Raw genomic sequence first — 23,862 nt, 5'->3', positions numbered from 1 at the left:
AAACATTGTCATCTCAGTTAAGCAAGTAATGTTACATTTAATTGGTTTAAAATATACAACATATCACTGTTGCAGAACACATTCAGACAGCTGAGTAATGTAAAAAGAAAAAGCTTTATTTACAATTAAAGATGGCATTATTTTTTTTTTTTCAGATTTCAGATGTTGTAAAACGATGCATTTAAAATGTATAAGTAAAATAAACATCCAAAAATCAGCAGCCTCCTTCACTTCATTTCTCATATGCACACTTAAATTTAGCAAGTTAATTTTAAATGTATATTTTACATTGTCTTAGTGCCTTAGTTTGTTTTTTTCATATCTACATTCACTTTTATAATTTAGTTTGTCGTCTTTTGAATTTCTGTCCATACTTTCGTTTCATGTTTTTTGCTCTGTGTGGAAACAATGGTCTTATCTTTCTTGTCAGGTCTGTAGTTACTGCTGAAAATGCGGCTGTTGATCTACTCATGCTGGCATTTGTTACACTGTCATGCAGGTTTTGAATTTGCTGGCTAATGTGCTGAGGAATTGTCTGCCAATTCTGCACACTCTCCAGTATTTCCTTTAACTTCTGCACTTCAGTTTTAGAGTGGTTTGCTGCAGTGTTCACATTTAACTGCATTGACGTGTCTTCTTGCCACAAAGTAGGTACAGCTCTTGTTGATATGACATCAAATAATTCACTTGCCAGTAGAAGGCAAGCACATTTCTCAATGTAAGAGTATGTACAACAGGTGCATTGAAATGTCATCGCAGAAGTGTGGTAAATTCTCTCATGACATAAACTTTGTACATCTACCTCTTTTGTGTCAGAGCACAGAATGGAGTAAAGCTTCTTTTGCTTAAGTACGCTAGCATGTGCGTTTATTTGATGATCCAAAGCAGGACATTTTTGAGAGTCATGTTTACTCAGCAACTCAGTAACTACAAGATGTTTACAGGGATGTCCTCTGATTCCAATTGGGCAGCTACAAAAACTTTCAGATGGACAAACTTTGTAGGATAGACCAGGGGTTTGTTCTGATGGAACTTCATAAAGGTACGTGTCGTTGGATATAAGATTAATGCTATCTTGCCAACCTTTTTCCACCAATCTAGAGGCAGACTTAAGTATTTCTCCTGACTTCAAAGAGGCATTTTTCATTCTTCCAGCTGCCTGCAAATCGTGAATGACCTGGAAGTATCCATCTGTCTTCTTGATGAGAATGCTGATAAGATCATCCAGTCTACGGTTCCTAATGCCTCCCAAAAACTGATATTTTAGGCGATGGAAAAATCTAATTGGACAAGCAAAGAAAAACAATGCATGTTTTAATGTGATTGTGTTAGTTTGATATTAAGATATGATAACAACATCAAAATGCTGGTGATTCTATTACATAATGTGAATTAACTCATAATCAAGTTTCATAAGTTTAATTTCAAATATTACCTTTCAACAAGATTGTTTGTATCGGAGTCAGCATGGTTGTAGCACCGTCCAAAGTCAGACCATGTGTGTCCTATTTCTAGCCAGTGATCCTTGAAGTATGAGCAAAGAGCTGGGAAATCTTCAAACCTCTTGAGGAACTGTTCAGCAGTTGACTTAAAATCTTGATGCTATTTTAACAAAATTAAAAAAGAATAGGTGATTTAATGTTAAATGTAACTGATTTAATGTTTATTTTAAAATAGTTATATAAATAGTAATAGTACAATTAAGGAAGCAAAATTGAATTGTTAATTGTACGCACTGTTGCACAAAGCTTCATCTTTCTGACGAAAGAAATGATTTCTGTTCTAACATCAGTATTTGATGGCCCACTGACTCCAGAGTCTGTCTTCGAAAGCCAGCGGACAACAGCCTGAAGAAAGAGACAATAACTAACTTACGGTACATTTTTCAAATATAAAGAATATATACATTTGTATGTATACATACTTGCATAACATGATACCAGCAAAGCAAGATATCTGACTCTGGGAAGACTTTCCGCAAGGCATTCATCTCACACATATCCTTGTCCACCATAAAGCACCTAGAGGAAACAAAATAGCATACAAGAAGGATGAAGAAACAATAGCCATGTTAACTATATATATATATATATATCCTTCAATAAAGATAAATACAAATGCTTTATATATAACTGAATTAGCAGATTTTTTTAATTTTTTTATAACTGCATTAGCAGATTTATTTATTTTTTTACATGTGAAAAACTCTGCCAGTGTGGAGTAAGACATAATGAGACTATATTAAAGATACATTCTCTGAAAACAAGTATTTTAATTACATCTTATGCAGTGTTGCATCAGAAGGTAAATTTCTTTAAAAAAAATCTTGTTTTAAGAATGTAATAACTATGCTAAGTATATGTAACAAATGCACTGTAAAATAAAATGTTACAGAGTAATTTGTTGGCAGGGCAGTGAGATTTCTGGGGCCAGACCAATACTTCTACTTCAAGTATGTAAATTTAATTAAACTAAAAAATGTATATATACATACCTTGGTGCAGCAGGACACACTCTCCTTAACTGCTGTAAAGCTATCTCTAGTGTTGCCTCTTTCTCATTGCCTGTTACTATAAATGCGACTGGAACTCCATGGCCATAGTCATCTCTTATAGCCAGGGTATAAAGTGGAAAATTATACTGGTTGACGCAATGAGTAGCATCCAAAAATATAATGTTCTTTCCATGTCTGTGTAGATTCTCTCTCATGTTGGGAGTCTGAAGGATAATTATGAGATCCTTCTCATGGGAAAAAGGCTGAAAAAAAACAACATTATCCTTGAGGTGACTGGTCAATAATTTGGCTGAACTAACAGCATCATCTTTATCCAAATGGCTTCGGCGTACCAAGCATGTACGTATATTCTCAATGTCCTTTGGAGTGACAAAGTACTGACGGTTGTTTAAGTCGGTGTGTCCACGAGATCTGGACCATTTGTGGGATTCCAGTAGAATGATATCTGGCTTGACCCCCAATGAGATCCATTCTTCAATTTGTTTGACCAAATCTGGACACACTGTTTGAAAGTGTCCTTGTTCACAAGTTGCATTGTGGCCATTGTGCTCTTTGCTGGTGCGTTGTACAATGATTTTGTGGCTCAGCCAATCACTTTTAATCTTAAATGATGTGTAAGCCATACATCCTGAGCTCTTGTAACTTCCATCAACAGGGTTCCCTGACCGGATACAGTAAAAAATGTAGTACCCTTTATCCTTGTCCTTTTGACTTGCAGAATTTGTGTTTCTAAAATTTGTCAAAGTTGTAAGTTTTTCTTGTATGAACGTCTCATGATTTTCTTCTTTCTTCAGGATATGCACATCAACTGTAATATTTTTGTTTTTTCCTCTTTGTCTTTCTTCACGCAACACTTAATTCTTTTCTTTTCTTAATGAAGCCCTCCATTTCTCTTTACATTCTGGGTAGAAAAACATGCATTATCTCTAGGGTTGTTGTCTCAGAATGTCTTTTATATTCTTAAAATAGTGTAACCACTATTATAATTAGAGTAAATACAACTTGGCCAAAAATAGACTGCAAATGCTCTCCATAATATTACAATATAACACCCTGGGTCAGTAAGATAATTCATTATTATTAGGGGCCAAGCACAGAATGTGCGTAGGCACCTATTGTTTTCGTTCGCGTTCTTCTTCGTATTATTATTATTCATTTTTCCGACTGGGAGTCTATGGCAGCCCAAATAACCGCTTGTGGGAAAGTTATAACGGTTTGACATTCTGATAGAGGACAATCCCAAAATCAAATACACCAATTTTGGTGTCTCTAACTCATTCCCTCTAGCGTCACCACCTGTCTAAAGTTTCACTCATATTTATGCGAATAACTTTTTAACCATAATGCCTTCTGATCCCTGAGCTTATGCCGATTCGATTGCATCCTATGTCGTAATTTTCCGTCATATATAAATATGTCCGCCATTTTGAATTGTCCCAAAAAACTAATTTTTCAAACTCGTCCTAGATGGTTTGTCCAATTTGCACCAGATATTTCATTATTTTTATTACATATATTACATATATTACAGTTTGTCTTATATTAGATATTTTATAATTATTATTATGATTATTTAAATACAGTGATTAATTACTGTCTGTCTTATATTAGATGAGTAATAAGGAATGATGTCCCTGAGTCAACATACAAATATGATGTTCCTGGGTCAACAGAAGATATTTCATTATTATTACTACTATTATTAATATTATATAGTGACATATTACAGTTTGTCTAATATTAGACATTATATTACTATTATTATTTTTTAAATAAAGAATGATGTCCCTGAGTCAACATAAAAATATGATGTCCCTGGGTCAACACAAGATATTTAATTATTATTATTAGGTGTTCAAGCACGAAGTGCTGAAAACCTATTGTATTTGTACTGATTTTTATTATTATTATTATTATTAGGTGTTCAAGCACGAAGTGCTGAAAACCTATTGTATTTGTACTGATTTTTATTATTAGGTGTTCAAGCACGAAGTGCTGAAAACCTATTGTATTTGTACTGATTTTTATTATTATTATTATTATTATTATTATTATTATTCTCCTGTAAAACGCATCGTGCAGCCCAAACCGTAAGTGCTGGAGAGTTGAAACTTTGTCAGATGGTAGTACAAAAATCGAGGAGAGGTTATCAAAGTATGAGCCCGATTGGCCTATAGGTGGCGCTACAGCGATCAATTGCGCAAAACTGCTCATAACTCCTAAACCGTATGTCGTAGACTCAAGTGTCTTATATCATTGGAAAGCTGGAGGCCTGAAGTAAAAAACGTATATCTCCGATTTCATTTCCGGTATGCAAATTTTTCCGCCATTTTGAATTTTGTCAAAAACCTAATTTTGCGAACTAGTCCCTGGTTTTTCGCCCGATCAAAATAAAAAAAATGCATACATGTTCTCTGGAGTCTGAGTATCAATAATTATTGAAAAAAAGTTGAATTTTCGATTTACGGTTGCTAGGGGGAGTAAAATGATCGTTGTGGGAGGAGCCTATTTTACTAAAATGGCTATAACTCGAAAAGTAAATGAGATATCTTCACCAAACTCAAGAGATATGTGTATGAGGACAGTCTGAGGTCACAGTCAAAAGATCGCGACGATCGAACACTAGTTGGCGCTATAACATTAAAAAAACATAAAAAGGGCTATGACCACCTGACCGTTAGTCCGATTGACTTGAAAATTGGTATGCAGTGTCTTGGTCCAAGGCCCCATGTATGTGTATGAGGAAATTGGCGTAACTCAAAAAACATGGCCGCCATTAGCCAATGAATTTGAGCACCTATTAGACAAGGTTAACGAAGGCCGATCGGAACGAAACTCGATGGGCATGTTCGACTCATGGCCCAAGAGGTCTGTAAGAGTTTTGAAAGAAATCGGCCACTAGTTGGAGCTAACGAGTTTTACGGCTCTGTAATCACGTGGTGTTGCACACATCCCCACAATATGCATATCATTTGATAGATCTTCTCATGCTAAACAACTTTGCCTCTAGAACCATTGCTGTCAATCAAATCGTTCATTAAATATTCACGAATATGTTAAAAACCTACTTTTGCGAACTAGTCCCTGGTTTTTCGCCCGATCGGAACCAAACCAGTCTAGGTCAATTCTCTGGACTCTCTAGATCAATAATTATCTAAAAAATATGTAGAACTTTTGCATTTTTCGTATGGCTATAATAGGGTCATTTAGAAAAGGGGCGTGTCAAAATACACTCAAAAGCCTATAAATCATAAATAAAAACTCAGAACTTGACAAAAATTGATGAGCATATGTGTCATACCATGGTGAAGAAGCATGCAAAGTTTCGGACAATAGGTGGCGCTATAACTGTTGAAAAGCTTTAAAACCATGCATTTCCTATGGTAAATTGCCTGTATTGGCTGTAAATGGCCTTTTCCATCTATGATTGTAAAATTGTCATATCTTAATGTTTAAAACCAGTGCAGTACAATTATCTGGACTCTCTAGATCAATAATTATCAGAAAAGGTATCATTTCTTCATTTGAATGGCTATAATAGTGTAAATTGGATGGCTATAAGATTTTGGATGGCTATAACAGCCAATAAGTGGTATTTTACTGCCCCCTGCTGTCATTTCATCATACTACTCCCTAATATTGTTATATATAATTGAAATGTAGACTTTATTAAATCATTATTTTAACATTTACAATCACATTTTGTCCAAATTCATCTATTGGAGTATTATGGACTGCATTTATTTATTTTATTTATTACTATTTACAATTGTGTCACAGGAAGGCTGAAAACGAAAGTATAACGTTGGGCCACGCCCCCCAAGTACAAATTCACTCATAACTCGAAAACAGAAAGTCTCTGCACGCTAGGTAAGGTTCTCTCGGGGTTCTTGATCCAAATCTATCGTCGCGGGGCTCGGGAACGCCCCCCGCGACGAATTCTTAGTTAATGTTAACTAATGTAGTTAACATTAACTAAGAATGAACAATACTCCTTCAGCATTTGTTAATCTTTGTTAATGTTAATTTCAACATTTACAAATACTTTATAAAAATCTTGTTAACATTAGTTAATGCACTGTGAACTAACATAAACTAACAATGAACAGCTGGATTTGTATTAACTAATGTTAACAAAGATGAACAAAAACAGTAACAAATGTATTGCTCATGGTTCATGTTAATTAATACATTAACTACTGTTTAATAAATGAACCTTATTGTAAAGTGTTACCGACATTTTTAATCTTTTTTATCAGCTTTCAGCATTGGCTAACAAACAAACGCTTAAAGCTATTTTTTTATTAGTTTTAATATAGTTTTATATTATTACATCACAAAGAAATATGTTAAATGCATGCTTATACACCATTAAAAGAGATTTTCACAATAACATATCCCGTGTGTGTGTGTGTAAGCAAATGTCTACATATGAATGGAAAAGCACTTGTGTGACCAGCAGAGGGCAGTAGAAGACCACTTATTGGCTCACTTTCATTTTGACACACTTGATTAGGGATGGGAATTGATAAGAATTTAACGATTCCGATTCCATTATCGATATTGCTTATCGATTCGATTCCTTATGGATTCTCTTATCGATTCTCATTGGGTGAGGGAATAAGTACAAATTTGTTTGTTTGTATTAACTTATTGAACTTATAACTTATTTTGTTTGTTAATTATTATTAACTCGCTGACACAGCACAGAGTATTAGGGGTGTGAACCTACAATGGTCTCACGGTTCGGTTCGATTCCGATTATCATGTCATCGATTCAGTTCAATTTGATATCTCGATGCATTACATGCACTGCATCCTCAATTTTACTTCAAAAGTGATGTGTGTGTGTGTGTGTGCGTGCGCGTGTTCACCCGTTCGTGAAGTCGCAGTGATAGAAACAGTGACATTCCAGTTTAAGTTTCATGGGACTAAAGTCTGTTCATGATGTGTGGCCAAATGTTTCTGCATATTGGAGGTTGGAACCGATAAGCGGATCGTTAAGCAGGCATACTAACGGTTCCAGGGAATTGGTTAACTGGGCACCGGTTCTGAAGAAGAAAATTAATATAAAATAGTACTGCAAAAAAACAGTTTGCTGTAGTGTAAAGCTATTCTATTGCTGTTATATATTTATTGTCCAACATTTACATTTTAGTACAATTACATTTGTTTGCTGAATTCGTTTATTTCATTGAACTTATTTTTGTATGTAAGGTTATGTGTACCTCCTGGGAAACGGTCTAACGTTATAACTTTATGAACTTACATCACTTTATTCTTCTTACCTGTCACACTTAATGTAGAGATTAATATAATTAATTAAATCCTTGAACTTCCCTGTCTCAAGTTATGTGGGGGAAAAGCCTAGTAGCAACTTCTTTTTAACGGATATAACGTTAACTGTTGTGAATTAAAATAATCACCTAATTATTTCAACCTAAAAATGACCTCTGCACTGGACTAAATATATGTACAATATATGACTGCCGAGTCGCTTTCACCCCAAAATGGCGGACGCGTAGGGCTGCTGCTGGGCGCTGGTGTTGCAATGGAACGTTCTATTGGCTTTCACTTCTTGTCAATATACGTTCCTTGCCTGAACTAACAATGAACAGCTGGATTTGTATTAACTAACGTTAACACTAGAAGTGCCAGAATTCCATAACTACTAGAACTGCCACAAGCGGTCATTTTGACCGTTAGATTGCAAACTCTATATCTTTAATGATAAATACCCAATTGAGAGATTAATGCATTTGTTGTATTAAGATATCTTTTAAAAACAAAACAACACCAAACTGTACATTTTAAAAAGTTTTATTATACATTTATAAATAATAATATCAGTAGCCCGTAATTATCGCATAGGGCCTATTCACAACAGAGCTATATTTCCATATCCCTTCAACATAACTCAGAACAAGATAATAACAACTAAAAGTATCTTATTTAGATATTCTTTTGACAGTGAGAGAGACAATGTCACGGTTTATGAATTCGCTGTCTCCTTTCTCGTCTTGTTGTGTGTGTGTGTGTGCGTGGTCGCTGATCAATGCAGCTTATCAGCACGTGCGCTCTGATCAACGCGCCAGCTGCAACTGATCAGCGATTCGACCCTTTTCAGTGTTACTGTTCTCGCCTAGTCTTTGGGTGTTTCTCAAAACCAAGAATGCAAAGAACGGACTTGTGTTCTTGGGGAGAACGCTCTTGCTAGTTGTTCTTGGAAGAATGAACTCACAAGGTGACGAGCACACAGAACGCTGCTGACAGTTTGAGACGATGTGTTCTTGCTGGTATTGCGCAATAATACCCCCGCACAGACACCGTCTGCAGTACCCTAACATAACGAGAATTATTGACGATAACAGCCAGGCTGCAATGGTCTCTTGGCTGTGGGGAAAAACGAGTCTGTGAGCAAACTGGCCGGTTGGCTCGATAGCTAACGTTACACCCGCCGGCGCTTATGGAGATTCTCACTTCCGAAAACGTTTGAGCACATTTTCGATTAGCCATACATTTTCGTAAAAATGCCAATATTTGAAATCTACACAGTTGATTTCTCGCATCAAATGTTCTCAGAAGTGAATTTAGTGATGAAATAGTGTACGTAATTGTAGAAAAACGAAATACTGTATTGACCTGCCTCTCCTTCCTCGAATGCCGAATTGAATGCTGGGATATTTCTGCCGTCAAGTTCACACAAGTTACCAACCGATGCATCCTCGGTAAAATGGGCGTGTCAAGAACACATCCGGGATTTTTAACTGTTCTTGCCAAAATGCAAACTTCTGTATTGGGACAGTACTTGGGCCACAAAAGATGACGTTTCACAAGAACACAAGGACACAAGTACAGACAAGAACACAGATTGAGAAAGGCCCTTTGTCAGATCGTTGTGGATTTTTCCTGCGTGTTTGTTCCCTGCCTGTATCTGTTTTCCGTGTGTCATCCCGTGTTCAGCACTCCTGGTTCAGCACTCACTCCAGCGTCCCTGTGCTGCCAAGGGCTTCATACCGGACATTTGCACACCTTAACTCTCCCAGCATCTGACCAGCTCTCAATAAACATATCTGTCATTTTGCAATTGAATCTTCTGATTATTTCATAATAGACAAAGGTCAACCGCGAAAAATGTAACAAAAGAATACCGCAAAATTCAGTGCGGTCAATATGACCGTCTATGGCCGAAATAGGTAAATATGTTCATTTGTTTGTTTGCCTTATGTGTAATTTATATTAAAAACATTTTAAATTAAAATACAGACACTTTTAGGAAAAGTCAGGTACCAGCAGGATTTTATTTATTTTTTCAACAAAGTTATTGCAGATATAAAATTCAAAACGGTCAAAATGACCGTCGTGGCCGTTCTAGTGTTAACAAAGATGAACAAAAACAGTAACAAATGTATTGCTCATGGTTAGTTCATGTTAATTAATACATTAACTAATGTTTAATAAATGAACCTTATTGTAAAGTGTTACCGACATTTTTAATCTTTTTTATCAGCTTTCAGCATTGGCTAACAAACAAACGCTTAAAGCTATTTTTTTATTAGTTTTAATATAGTTTTATATTATTACATCACAAAGAAATATGTGAAATGCATGCTTATACACCATTAAAAGAGATTTTCACAATAACATATCCCATGTGTGTGTGTGTGTGTGTGTGTAAGCATATGTCTACATATGAATGCAAAAGCACTTGTGAAAACACTTTATTATTAAGTAGAGTGACCAGCAGAGGGCAGTAGAAGACCACTTATTGGCTCACTTTCATTTTGACACACTTGATTTTCACCAGTATTCTGCACTAAAGCAAACCAGTTTTTCCATGTGAACTATTATAACACAATTATATTTTGTCAAAGTTTATCACTTCATTTTTATTGACACTTCACATTAATGCTAGCAATATGGTGCATCATGGTAAATCACGATAGAAACATGGTAAATCATTGTAAACAATACTATTACATGGTGTATCATGGCAAATCATGCTACAATCCTGCGGTAAATCATTCTAGAATGTGGTATATCATGGTAAATCATCCTATAACATGGTAAATCATGCTACAATCATATTAAATCATACTAGAATATGTTCAATTGTGGTAAATCATGCTAGAACAGGATAAATCATGGTGAATCATACATCATGGTAAACTATGGTAAATCATGCTAGATTCATGGTAAATCATACTGGAACATTGTAAATAATGAAAAAACACACTGAAATGGGGTATATCATGGTAAATCATGCTAAAACATGGTCTATTCTCAGTGGTTAAATGCTTGCTACATACAACTTAATGTCTTTTGATGCTTTTGTGCTTAAGGGCCTTAAAGGCCTTAAATGCTTGAACACCGCTAAATGCTGCTTGCAGCTTTAATTATTATTAGGTGTTCAAGCACGAAGTGCTGAAAACCTATTGTATTTGTACTGATTTTTATTATTATTATTATTATTATTATTATTTTCCCCTAAAACGCATCGTGCAGCCCAAACCGTAAGTGCTGGAGCTCTGAAACTTTGTCAGATGGTAGTACAAAAATCGAGGAGAGGTTCAGAGAGTATGACCCCGATTGGCCTATAGGTGGCGCTACAGCAATCAATTGCGCGTAACGGCTCATAACTCCTAAACCGTAAGGCGTAGACTCAAGTGTCTTATATCATTGGAAAGCTGGACTCTTAACTTAAAAAACGTATATCTCCGATTTCATTTCCGCCATGATAGATTTTCCGCCATTTTGAATTTTGTTGAAAAACTACTTTTGCGAACTAGTCCCTGGTTTTTTGCCCGATCGGAACCAAACCAGTGTAGAAATGTTCTCTGGAGTCTGAATATCAATAATTATTGAAAAAAAGTTGAAATTTCGATTTCCGGTTGCTAGGGGGCGCAAAATGAACGTTGTGGGAGGAGCCTATTTTACAAAAATGGCTATAACTCGAGAACGAAATGAGATATCTTCACCAAACTTGACACACATGTGTATGAGGACAGTGTGGGGTCACAGTAAAAAAACCGCGTCGATCTAACACTAGGTGGCGCTATAACATTAAAAAAACATAAAAGGGGGTGTGGCCACCTGACCGTTAGTCCGATTTACCTGAAAATTGGTATGCAGTGTCTTGGTCCAAGGCCCCATGAATGTCTATGAGGACATTGGCGTATCTCAAAAAACATGGCCGCCATCGGCCAATGAAGTTTGAGCACCTGTGAGACGAGGTTAACGGAGGCCAATCGGAACGAAACTCAATGGGCATGTTCGACTCATGGCCCAAGAGGTCTGTAAGAGTTTTGAAAGAAATCGGCCACTAGTTGGCGCTAACGAGTTTTACGGCTCTGTAATCACGTGGTGTTGCACACATCCCCACAAAATGCATATCATTTGATAGATCTCCTCATGATGAACAACTTTGCCTCTAGAACCATTGCTGTCAATCAAACCGTTCATTAAATATTCACGAATATGTTAAAAACCTACTTTTGCGAACTAGTCCCTGGTTTTTCGCCCGATTGGAACCAGACCAGTCTAGGTCAATTCTCTGGACTCTCTAGATCAATAATTATTGAAAAAAAGTTGAAATTTGCCATTTGGTTCATTATAACAGGATCATTTATAAAAAGGGGCGTGTCAAAACACACTCAAAAGCCTATAAATCATAAATAAAAACTCAGAACTTCACAAAAATTGATGAGCATATGTGTCATACCATGGTGAAGAAGCATGCAAAGTTTCATGGAGATCGGACAATAGGTGGCGCTATAACTGTTGAAAAGCTTTAAAACCATACATTTCCTATGGTAAATTGCCTGTATTGGCTGTAAATGGTCTTTTCCATCTATGATCGTATAATTTTCATATCTTAATGTTTAAAACCAGTGCAGTACAATTATCTGGACTCTCTAGATCAATAATTATCAGAAAAGGTATAATTACTTCATTTGGATGGCTATAATAGAGTGTAAATCGGATGGCTATAACAGCTATAACAGCTTGGATGGCTATAACAGCCAAAAAGTGGTATTTTACTGCCCCCTGCTGTCATTTCATCATACTACTCTCTAATATTTTTATATATAATTGATATTTAGACTTTATTAAATCATTATTTTAACATTTACAATCACATTTTGTCAAAATTCATCTATTGCTCTGTACTCTCTAGAACAATAATTATAGGAAAATGTATAACTTCTTCATTTGGATGACTATAATAGGGTCACTTCAATATGTAGCCTTGAGCGAAAGCCAATATCTTTTCAATAAATGCTCATAGCTTCTTAAAAAAAGGTCAAGAACAGCTATAACAGCTTGAAAAAGGCTAACAGCCAATAAGTGGTATTTTACTGCCCCCTGCTGTTTAAAAAAAGTCATTTTGTCACACTACTCAACTATAATTAATATTTAGACTTTATAAATTCACTATTTTAACATTTACAATAACATTTAGTCAAAAATCATCTATTGAAGTGACAATTGAGTCACATTGGATCCTGAAGTTCCAAATGTCTCTATCTACATCAGAATGAGCGTGTGTAGATTAAATTATATGAAAAACATGGCCTATTGTATAAGTAGGCTGTAATAGCACTGTTGTCCACTAGATGGAGCAGCAGCATTAGACATTTTTTATCTTTTTTTATCAGCTTTCAGCATTGGCTAACAAACAAATGCTTAAAGCATTTTCTTTAATTAGTTTTATATTATTACATTGCAAAGAAATATGTGAAATGCTCATATACCATTAAAACTGATTTTCACAATAACATATCCCAAAAATGTGTGTGTGTGTGTGTGTGTGTGTGTGTGTGTGTGTGTGTGTGTGTGTGTAAGCATGCATTATGGAGTTAACATGAAAAAAATGGTTTGCTTCAGTGGAGAATACTGGAGAAACAAAGTAGTTGAAAATGAAAGTGAGCCAATAAGTGGTCTTCTACTGCCCTCTGCTGGCCACTCTTCTTATTAATAGTCTTTTTTTGTATATAGACACTATAAAATCACTTATATAACAATTACTATTATAACACATTCATATTTTGTCAGAGTTTATCACTTCAATTGTTCTTATGCTTCATATAATTGCTATCAACGTGGTAAATCATGGTAAATAATGCCAGAAACATGGTAAATCATAGTAAAAAAGGTAAATCATGCTAGAATCCTGGTAAATTATTCTAGAATGTGCTATATCATGGTAAATCATCATATAACATGGTATATCAAGGTAAACTATGGAAAATCATGTTAGATTCATGGTAAATCATACTGGAACATGGTAAATCATGAAAAATCACACTGAAATGTAGTATATCATGGTAAATCATGCTTGCTACATAAAACTTAATGTCTTTTGATGCTTTTGTGCTTAACGGCCTTAAAGGCCTTAACTGCTTGAACACCGCTAAATGCTGCTAGCAGCTTTAATTATTATTATTATTATTATTATTATTATTTTTCTTCCGCCGTAAAACGCATCGTGCAGCCCAAACCGTAAGTGCTAGAGACTTGAAACTTGGCCAGTAGGTAGTACAAAAATCGAGGAGAGGTTATCAAATTATGAGCCCGATTGGCCCATAGGTGGCGCTATAGCAACCAATTGCACAAAACTGCTCATAACTCCTAGACCGTAAGTCGTAGACTCAAGTGTCTTATATCACTGGAAAGCTGGTCACCTGACGAAAAAAACGTATATCTCCGATTTAATTTCCGCCAATATAGATTTTCCGCCATTTTGAATTTTGTCAAAAAACTACTTTTGCAAACTAGTCCCTGGTTTTTTGTCCGATCGGAACCAAACCAGTGCAGAAATGTTCTTTGGAGTCTGAATGTTAATAATTATTGAAAAAAAGTTGAAATTTCGATTTTCGGTCGCTAGGGGGCGCAAAATGAACATTGTGGGAGGAGCCTATTTTACTAAAATGGCTATAACTCGATAAGGAAATGAGATAGCTTCACCAAACTTGGTACACATGTGAATGAGTTCAATCTGAGGTCACAGTAAAAAAATCGCAACGATCGAACACTAGGTGGCGCTATAACATGAAAAAAACATATAAAGGGCTGACCGTTAGTCCGATTGACCTGAAAATTGGTATGCAGTGTCTTGGTCCAAGGCCCCATGTATGTGTAAGAGGACATTGGCGTATCTCAAAAAACATGGCCGCCATCGACCAATGAAGTTGAGACGAGGTTAACGGAGGCCAATCGTAACGAAACTCGATGGGCATGTTCGACTCATGGCCCAAGAGGTCTGTAAGAGTTTTGAAAGAAATCGGCCACTAGTTGGCGCTAACGAGTTTTACGGCTCTGTAATCACGTGGTGTTGCACACAACCCCACAAAATGCATATCATTTGATAGATCTCCTCATGTTGAACAACTTTGCCTCTAGAACCATTGCTGTCAATCAAACCGTTCATTAAATATTCATGAATATGTTAAAAACCTACTTTTGCGAACTAGTCCCTGGTTTTTCGCCCGATCGGAACCAGACCAGTCTAGGACAATTCTCTGGAGTCTCTAGATCAATAATTATTGAAAAAAAGTTGAACTTTTCTCTTTGGTTTGCTATAACAGGGTCATTTAGAAAATGGGCGTGGCAAAATACACTCAAAAGCCTATAAATCCTAAATAAAAACTCAGAACTTCACAATAATTGGTGAGCATATGTGACATACCATCATTAACAAGCATGCAAAATTTTATGGAGATCGGACCATAGGTGGCGCTATAACTGTTAAAAAGCTTTAAAACCATATATTTCCTATGGTAAATTGCCTGTTTTGGCTGTAAATGGTCTTTTCCATCAATTATGTCAGTGGTTAAATGTATGCTAAATAAAACCTAATGTCTTTTGATGCTTTAAGTGCTTAACGGCCTTAAAGGCCTTAACTGCTTGAACACCGCTAAATGCTGCTAGTTATTATTATTATTATTCTTCTGCCGTAAAACGCATCGTGCAGAACAAACCGTAAGTGCTGGAGCTCTGAAACTTTGTCAGATGGTAGTACAAAAATCGAGGAGAGCCTCAGAAAGTATGACCCCGATTGGCCTATAGGTGGCGCTACAGCAATCAATTGCGCGAAACTGCTCATAACTCCTAAACCGTATGTCGTAGACTCAAGTGTCTTATATCATTGGAAAGCTGGAGGCCTGAAGAACAAAACGTATATCTCCGATTTCATTTCCGGTATGCAAATTTTTCCGCCATTTTGAATTTTGTCAAAAACCTACTTTTGCGAACTAGTCCCTGGTTTTTCGCCCGATCAAAACCAGACAAATGCATACATGTTCTCTGGAGTCTGAATATCAATAATCATTGAAAAAAAGTTGAATTTTCGATTCACGGTCGCTAGGGGGAGTAAAATGATCGTTGTGGGAGGAGCCTATTTTACTAATATGGCTATAACTCGAGAAGTAAATGAGATATCTTCACCAATCTTGGAACACATGTGTATGAGTTCAATCTGAGGTCACAGTAAAAAAATCGCGTCGACCTAACACTAGGTGGCGCTATAACACACAAAAAACCTAAATCGGGCTATGACCACCTGACCGTTAGTCCGATTGACTTAAAAATTGGTATGCAGTGTCTTGGTCCAAGGTGCCATGTATGGGTATGAGGAAATTGGCGTAATTTAAAAAACATGGCCGCCATCGGCCAATGAATTTGAGCACCTATTACACGAAGTTAACGGAGGCCAATCGGAACGAAACTCGACGGACATGTTTGACTCATGGCCCAAGAGGTCTGTAAGAGTTTTGAAAGAAATTGGCCACTAGTTGGCGCTAACGAGTTTTACGGCTCTGTAATCACGTGGTGTTGCACACATCCCGAAAATATGCATATCATTTGATAGATCTCCTCAGGATGAACAACTTTCCCTCTAGAACCATTGCTGTCAATCAAATCGTTCATTAAATATTCACGAATATGTTAAAAACCTACTTTTGCGAACTAGTCCCTGGATTTTTGCCCGATTGGAACCAGACCAGTCTAGGACAATTCTCTGGACTCTCTAGATCAATAATCATTGAAAAAAAGTTGAACTTTTGCATTTTTCGTATGGCTATAACAGGGTCATTTAGAAAAGGGGCGTGTCAAATACACACAAAAGCCTATAAATCATAAATAAAAACTCAGAACTAAACAAAAATTGGTGAGCATATGTGTCATAACATGGTGAAGAAGCATGCAAAGTTTCATGGAGATCGGACCATAGTTGGCGCTATAACTGTCAAAAAGCTTTAAAACCATACATTTCCTATGGCAAATTGCCTGTATTGGCTGTAAATGCTGATCTCTTAAATGAATGCTCAGATCTTCTTTAAAAAAGGTCAAGAACATGTGTAATATCACTCTGTACGGCGTTGAAAAATTTCAGACAAATCAGACAAAATTTGCCTCTATAATTAATTGTCACAGGAAGCCTCAAAACGAAAGTAAAACATTGGGCCACGCCCCCCCAAGCACGAATTCACTCATAACTCGAAAACGGAAAGTCTCTGCCCGCTCAAATTTTGATGGTAAGGTCCTCTCGGGGATCTTGATCCAAATCTTTCGTCGCGGGGCTCGGGAGCGCCCCCCCCCCCCCCCCCCGCGGATCGCTAATCTGTGAGAACCCCAACTTGAAACGGCTGTAACTCTTGATCCACACCATCTAGATCCTTGTGGAAGAGCTTGTTGGAAAGGGCTCGTCCTCAGCTAGCTTCGATTCGAGTTTGGTGCGATTTGGCCTGGGCATTCCCGAGATATAAGCCCACAAAGATATGCATTTAAACGGACATTACTCCCGACAGCAATCACTCAGCAACACGGGGATGGTCTTATTCAAGAGGGCTCCTCTAACCCTATCTAAGTTCTGAGTTTCAGATTTTTTCACTTTCTCGTTCCCGAGATATAAGTAAAAAAAAAAACGAATTTCGTGTCATTCATTTCAACCGTTTATGTAGGCTGTAAAACCGCTGTTGTCCACTAGAGGGAGCAACAGCATTAGATATTTTTTATCTTTTTTAACCAGTTTTCAGCAATGGCTAACAAACAAATGCTTATAATATAATATTAAATAATGATTTATTAGAAAGTTTAATATTTTTACATCACAAATAAATATCTGAAATGCTTAAGGACCACAAAAAGAGATTTTCACAATATCATAACCCACAATTGTGTGTGTGTGTGTGTTTGTGTGTGTGTGTAAGCATGCATAATGGTATTCACATTGAAAGACTGGTTTGCTTTAGTGCACAATACTCAGGGTTTCTGCAGGGTTTAGTCAGTCAAATTTAAGACCTTTTAAGACCTTTTTATGACCAATATTATTTAAATTTATGACCTACTCGAATTACGAAAAATAACTTCCTTTCAAAAGTCTTTTTTTATTGACTTTCATTAAAAGTAATAAGTTTAATTATTTAAAGGTTCCATTTTCTTAAGAGTAACAAACTGAAGGCTCCCTTTTCCTAAGTATCAATAACACAGGAACAACACAACACTTATCACGATAATATCAGTCAATATCGATAATTATGACGATAAATGTCAATTCTTTATTTCTTTGAACTTTGAAGGCAGATTTTTGTTCCTAACTGAAAGTTGTAGAAACCAGAGCGTTAATTGTGGTTTTAAACTACTCTTTATTGTCAAAACATATCATGACAAACACTTGCCAAACAGGTGAACATTTCACAAATCTGAGGTAGAACATTCAAACATTTGTATTTTTTCCTTAACAAAAATAATATCTTTATTTCAAAATTAATTTCTTAGTTTCTGCATGTGCTAATGGGGGATATTGTTTCAAGTCTTGAAACAGGTTTGTGTTGCCTGACTTTGATGGCACGTATCTTTATGAAATGTATGAAAAACAGTAGGCTATAGCCTAAATACATAAATACTGTAATTATATTCCATTAGTCCTTTAATACATTGTCTACATTAATAATATAATACAATTCAATATGTATCCCACATTTCATGGTGCAGTTAATATTACTAGGCTAACGTTACAGTAAAACCATGGTAAAGGATGTAAATGTGTAGATGGAAAAGCTTTCTGACTGTATAGTTGCGCACAGTGTTTCTCCTGTTCGTCAGCGCTGTTTCATCTGCCTTTAAACTGGTTTAAATCACTGAGACATTTGTGTTCTTCGCTGAATTCAAGTGCTTCTCACTGGATCTCGTGATCGAGACTGATCAAAGTTAACCATAGACAGTAAAAGAACGCGTCTGCTCTAGTGAGCTTGATCGCGCTACGCTGCCGTTTGGACTTTGAGCCGAGCGGATAAACGCTCCGTGAGGCGCGCGCGGTTCAAATGAGTTTCGTTCCGCTTTTGGCGCATAAACATGATCTAACATTTATCGAACTCTTAATATCGTTTTATAGAGAAAACATTATATCGCGATAATGAATGAATGAGCATATCAATTTAAGATGTGGCTAAATGTAATTTATGACCTTGTATGGAAAAGCCGGACGTTTTTATGACTTTTTATTGCCTAAAATTCTTATTATTAAATTTAAGACGTTTTATGACTTTTTATGACCCCGCGGAAACCCTGATACTGATTAAACCAAGTAGTTCAAAATAAAAGTGGTACTATAGCAATAAGTGGTCTTCTACTACCCTCTGCTGGACATTATACTTATTAATAGTCTTTTCACATGTGCTTTTGCATTCATATATTCAGACACTAAAAAATAACCTTATGTGACAATTACTATAATAACACAATCATATTTTGTCTTTCAATTCACTTTACTGTTCTGAAGCTTCACATAATTGCTAACAACGTGGTAAATCATAGTAAATCATGCTACAATCCTGCTGAATCATTCTAGAATGTGGTATATCATGATAAATTATTGTGTAACATTCGGTCACAACAAGGTAACATCAAGGTAAACTAAGACAAACCATGGTAAACTGACTATTGTAGTACATTGAGAAATATGAATCCTGAAGGACAATTGCAGTAAACATTTCTTTTTTCCATCACATAGTTCAAATATCTGTATCTACAACAGAATGTGTGTGTGTAGTCCTAGGTTTCTGAATAAATGCTGAATAATCTGATTAATAGCTTGCAAAGACATTAAATGCTTATAGACCATTAAAATATATTTATATAATGACTTTGTGTGTATGTGTGTGTGTGTGTGTGTGTGTGTGTGATCAAATGTCTACATATGAGTGTAAAAGCACCTGTGAAAACACTTTATTAATAAGTAGAATGGCCAGCAGAGGGCAGTAGAAGACCACTTATTGTCTCACTCTCATTTTGACACACTTGATTTTCAACAGTAAATCAAAGCACTAAAGCAAACCAGTTTTTCCATGTTAACTATTATAACACAATCATTTTTTGTCAGAGTTTATCACTTCATTTTTATTGGCCCTTCACATCAATGCAGCAATGTGGTAAATCATGGTAAATCACGATAGAAACATGGTAAATCATAGTAAAAAATACTATTACATGGTGGATCATGGCAAATCATGCTAGCAATGTGATGAATCATGGTAAATCATGCTACAATCCTGGTAAATCATTCTAGAATGTGGTATATCATGGTAAATCATCCTATAACATGGGAAATCATGGTAAACTGTGGTAAATCATGCTAGATTCATGGTAAATCATACTGGAACATGGTAGATCATGAAAAATCACACTAAATTTGGTATATCATGGTAAATCATGCTAAAACATGGTCTATTCCATCTATGATGTCAATGTTTAAATGCTTGCTACATAAAACTTAATGTCTTTTGATGTTTTTGTGCTTAACGGCCTTAAAGGCCTTAACTGCTTGAACACCGCTAAATGCTGCTAGTTAGGTGTTCAAGCACGAAGTGCTGAAAACCTATTGTATTTGTACTGATTTTTATTATTATTATTATTATTATTATTATTATTATTCTTCTGCCGTAAAACGCATCGTGCAGAACAAACCGTAAGTGCTGGAGCTCTGAAACTTTGTCAGATGGTAGTACAAAAATCGAGGAGAGCCTCAGAAAGTATGACCCCGATTGGCCTATAGGTGGCGCTACAGCAATCAATTGCGCGAAACTGCTCATAACTCCTAAACCGTATGTCGTAGACTCAAGTGTCTTATATCATTGGAAAGCTGGAGGCCTGAAGAACAAAACGTATATCTCCGATTTCATTTCCGGTATGCAAATTTTTCCGCCATTTTGAATTTTGTCAAAAACCTACTTTTGCGAACTAGTCCCTGGTTTTTCGCCCGATCAAAACCAGACAAATGCATACATGTTCTCTGGAGTCTGAATATCAATAATCATTGAAAAAAAGTTGAATTTTCGATTCACGGTCGCTAGGGGGAGTAAAATGATCGTTGTGGGAGGAGCCTATTTTACTAATATGGCTATAACTCGAGAAGTAAATGAGATATCTTCACCAATCTTGGAACACATGTGTATGAGTTCAATCTGAGGTCACAGTAAAAAAATCGCGTCGACCTAACACTAGGTGGCGCTATAACACACAAAAAACCTAAATCGGGCTATGACCACCTGACCGTTAGTCCGATTGACTTAAAAATTGGTATGCAGTGTCTTGGTCCAAGGTGCCATGTATGTGTATGAGGAAATTGGTGTAACTCAAAAAACATGGCCGCCATCGGCCAATGAATTTGAGCACCTATTACACGAGGTTAACGGAGGCCAATCGGAACGAAACTTGACGGACATGTTTGACTCATGGCCCAAGAGGTCTGTAAGAGTTTTGAAAGAAATTGGCCACTAGTTGGCGCTAACGAGTTTTACGGCTCTGTAATCACGTGGTGTTGCACACATCCCGAAAATATGCATATCATTTGATAGATCTCCTCAGGATGAACAACTTTGCCTCTAGAACCATTGCTGTCAATCAAATCGTTCATTAAATATTCACGAATATGTTAAAAACCTACTTTTGCGAACTAGTCCCTGGATTTTTGCCCGATCGGAACCAGACCAGTCTAGGACAATTCTCTGGACTCTCTAGATCAATAATCATTGAAAAAAAGTTGAACTTTTGCATTTTTCGTATGGCTATAACAGGGTCATTTAGAAAAGGGGCGTGTCAAATACACACAAAAGCCTATAAATCATAAATAAAAACTCAGAACTAAACAAAAATTGGTGAGCATATGTGTCATAACATGGTGAAGAAGCATGCAAAGTTTCATGGAGATCGGACCATAGTTGGCGCTATAACTGTCAAAAAGCTTTAAAACCATACATTTCCAATGGCAAATTGCCTGTATTGGCTGTAAATGCTGATCTCTTAAATGAATGCTCAGATCTTCTTTAAAAAAGGTCAAGAACATGTGTAATATCACTCTGTACGGCATTGAAAAATTTCAGACAAATCAGACAAAATTTGCCTCTATAATTAATTGTCACAGGAAGCCTCAAAACGAAAGTAAAACATTGGGCCACGCCCCCCCAAGCACGAATTCACTCATAACTCGAAAACGGATAGTCTCTGCCCGCTCAAATTTTGATGGTAAGGTCCTCTCGGGGATCTTGATCCAAATCTTTCGTCGCGGGGCTCGGGAGCGCCCCCCCGCGGATCGCTAATCTGTGAGAACCCCAACTTGAAACGGCTGTAACTCTTGATCCACACCATCTAGATCCTTGTGGAAGAGCTTGTTGGAAAGGGCTCGTCCTCATCTAGCTTCGATTCGAGTTTGGTGCGATTTGGCCTGGGCATTCCCGAGATATAAGCCCACAAAGATATGCATTTAAACGGACATTACTCCCGACAGCAATCACTCAGCAACACGGGGATGGTCTTGTTCAAGAGGGCTCCTCTAACCCTATCTAAGTTCTGAGTTTCAGATTTTTTCACTTTCTCGTTCCCGAGATATAAGTAAAAAAAAAAAACGAATTTCCTGTCATTCATTTCAACCGTTTATGTAGGCTGTAAAACCGCTGTTGTCCACTAGAGGGAGCAACAGCATTAGATATTTTTAATCTTTTTTAACCAGTTTTCAGCAATGGCTAACAAACAAATGCTTATAATATAATATTAAATAATGATTTATTAGAAAGTTTAATATTTTTACATCACAAATAAATATCTGAAATGCTTAAGGACCACAAAAAGAGATTTTCACAATATCATAACCCACAATTGTGTGTGTGTGTGTGTGTGTTTGTGTGTGTGTGTAAGCATGCATAATGGTATTCACATTGAAAGACTGGTTTGCTTTAGTGCACAATACTCAGGGTTTCTGCAGGGTTTAGTCAGTCAAATTTAAGACCTTTTAAGACCTTTTTATGACCAATATTATTTAAATTTATGACCTACTCGAATTACGAAAAATAACTTCCTTTCAAAAGTCTTTTTTTATTGACTTTCATTAAAAGTAATAAGTTTAATTATTTAAAGGTTCCATTTTCTTAAGAGTAACAAACTGAAGTCTCCCTTTTCCTAAGTATCAATAACACAGGAACAACACAACACTTATCACGATAATATCAGTCAATATCGATAATTATGACGATAAATGTCAATTCTTTATTTCTTTGAACTTTGAAGGCAGATTTTTGTTCCTAACTGAAAGTTGTAGAAACCAGAGCGTTAATTGTGGTTTTAAACTACTCTTTATTGTCAAAACATATCATGACAAACACTTGCCAAACAGGTGAACATTTCACAAATCTGAGGTAGAACATTCAAACATTTGTATTTTTTCCTTAACAAAAATAATATCTTTATTTCAAAATTAATTTCTTAGTTTCTGCATGTGCTAATGGGGGATATTGTTTCAAGTCTTGAAACAGGTTTGTGTTGCCTGACTTTGATGGCACGTATCTTTATGAAATGTATGAAAAACAGTAGGCTATAGCCTAAATACATAAATACTGTAATTATATTCCATTAGTCCTTTAATACATTGTCTACATTAATAATATAATACAATTCAATATGTATCCCACATTTCATGGTGCAGTTAATATTACTAGGCTAACGTTACAGTAAAACCATGGTAAAGGATGTAAATGTGTAGATGGAAAAGCTTTCTGACTGTATAGTTGCGCACAGTGTTTCTCCTGTTCGTCAGCGCTGTTTCATCTGCCTTTAAACTGGTTTAAATCAGTGAGACATTTGTGTTCTTCGCTGAATTCAAGTCCTTCTCACTGGATCTCGTGATCGAGACTGATCAAAGTTAACCATAGACAGTAAAAGAACGCGTCTGCTCTAGTGAGCTTGATCGCGCTACGCTGCCGTTTGGACTTTGAGCCGAGCGGATAAACGCTCCGTGAGGCGCGCGCGGTTCAAATGAGTTTCGTTCCGCTTTTGGCGCATAAACATGATCTAAC

General features: G+C 36.3%; 1 protein-coding gene across 1 annotated transcript; it reads right to left on the bottom strand.

Moving 5' to 3' along the window:
• Window positions 1–223: 223 nt before the first annotated feature.
• Window positions 224–2,887, bottom strand: LOC130069930 (uncharacterized). Its single transcript, XM_056234120.1, has 5 exons — window positions 2,495–2,887; window positions 1,925–2,021; window positions 1,737–1,847; window positions 1,436–1,602; window positions 224–1,280 (listed from the first exon to the last, which is right to left on the bottom strand). Exons 1-5 carry the CDS (start codon window positions 2,707–2,709, stop codon window positions 335–337), a joined length of 1,536 nt encoding a protein of 511 aa, XP_056090095.1. The 5' UTR covers window positions 2,710–2,887; the 3' UTR covers window positions 224–334.
• Between the last annotated feature and the right edge of the window lie 20,975 nt (window positions 2,888–23,862).

The sequence above is a fragment of the Rhinichthys klamathensis genome, unplaced genomic scaffold (genome assembly GCF_029890125.1).
Source record: "Rhinichthys klamathensis goyatoka isolate OS25496 unplaced genomic scaffold, OSU_Roscu_1.1 h1tg000018l_1, whole genome shotgun sequence".
Lineage (NCBI taxonomy): Eukaryota > Metazoa > Chordata > Actinopteri > Cypriniformes > Leuciscidae > Rhinichthys > Rhinichthys klamathensis.
This window is presented reverse-complemented; position numbering and strand designations above follow the sequence as displayed.

Coding starts and splice junctions, on each gene's coding strand:
- LOC130069930 (XM_056234120.1), bottom strand. CDS start 2,709: ATGAGAGAGAATCTACACAGACATGGAAAGAACATTATATTTTTGGAT. Junction 2,022..2,494: donor GTGTGTCCTGCTGCACCAAG/GTATGTATATAT, acceptor TGTTTCCTCTAG/GTGCTTTATGGTGGACAAGG. Junction 1,848..1,924: donor GCTGGTATCATGTTATGCAA/GTATGTATACAT, acceptor CTCTTTCTTCAG/GCTGTTGTCCGCTGGCTTTC.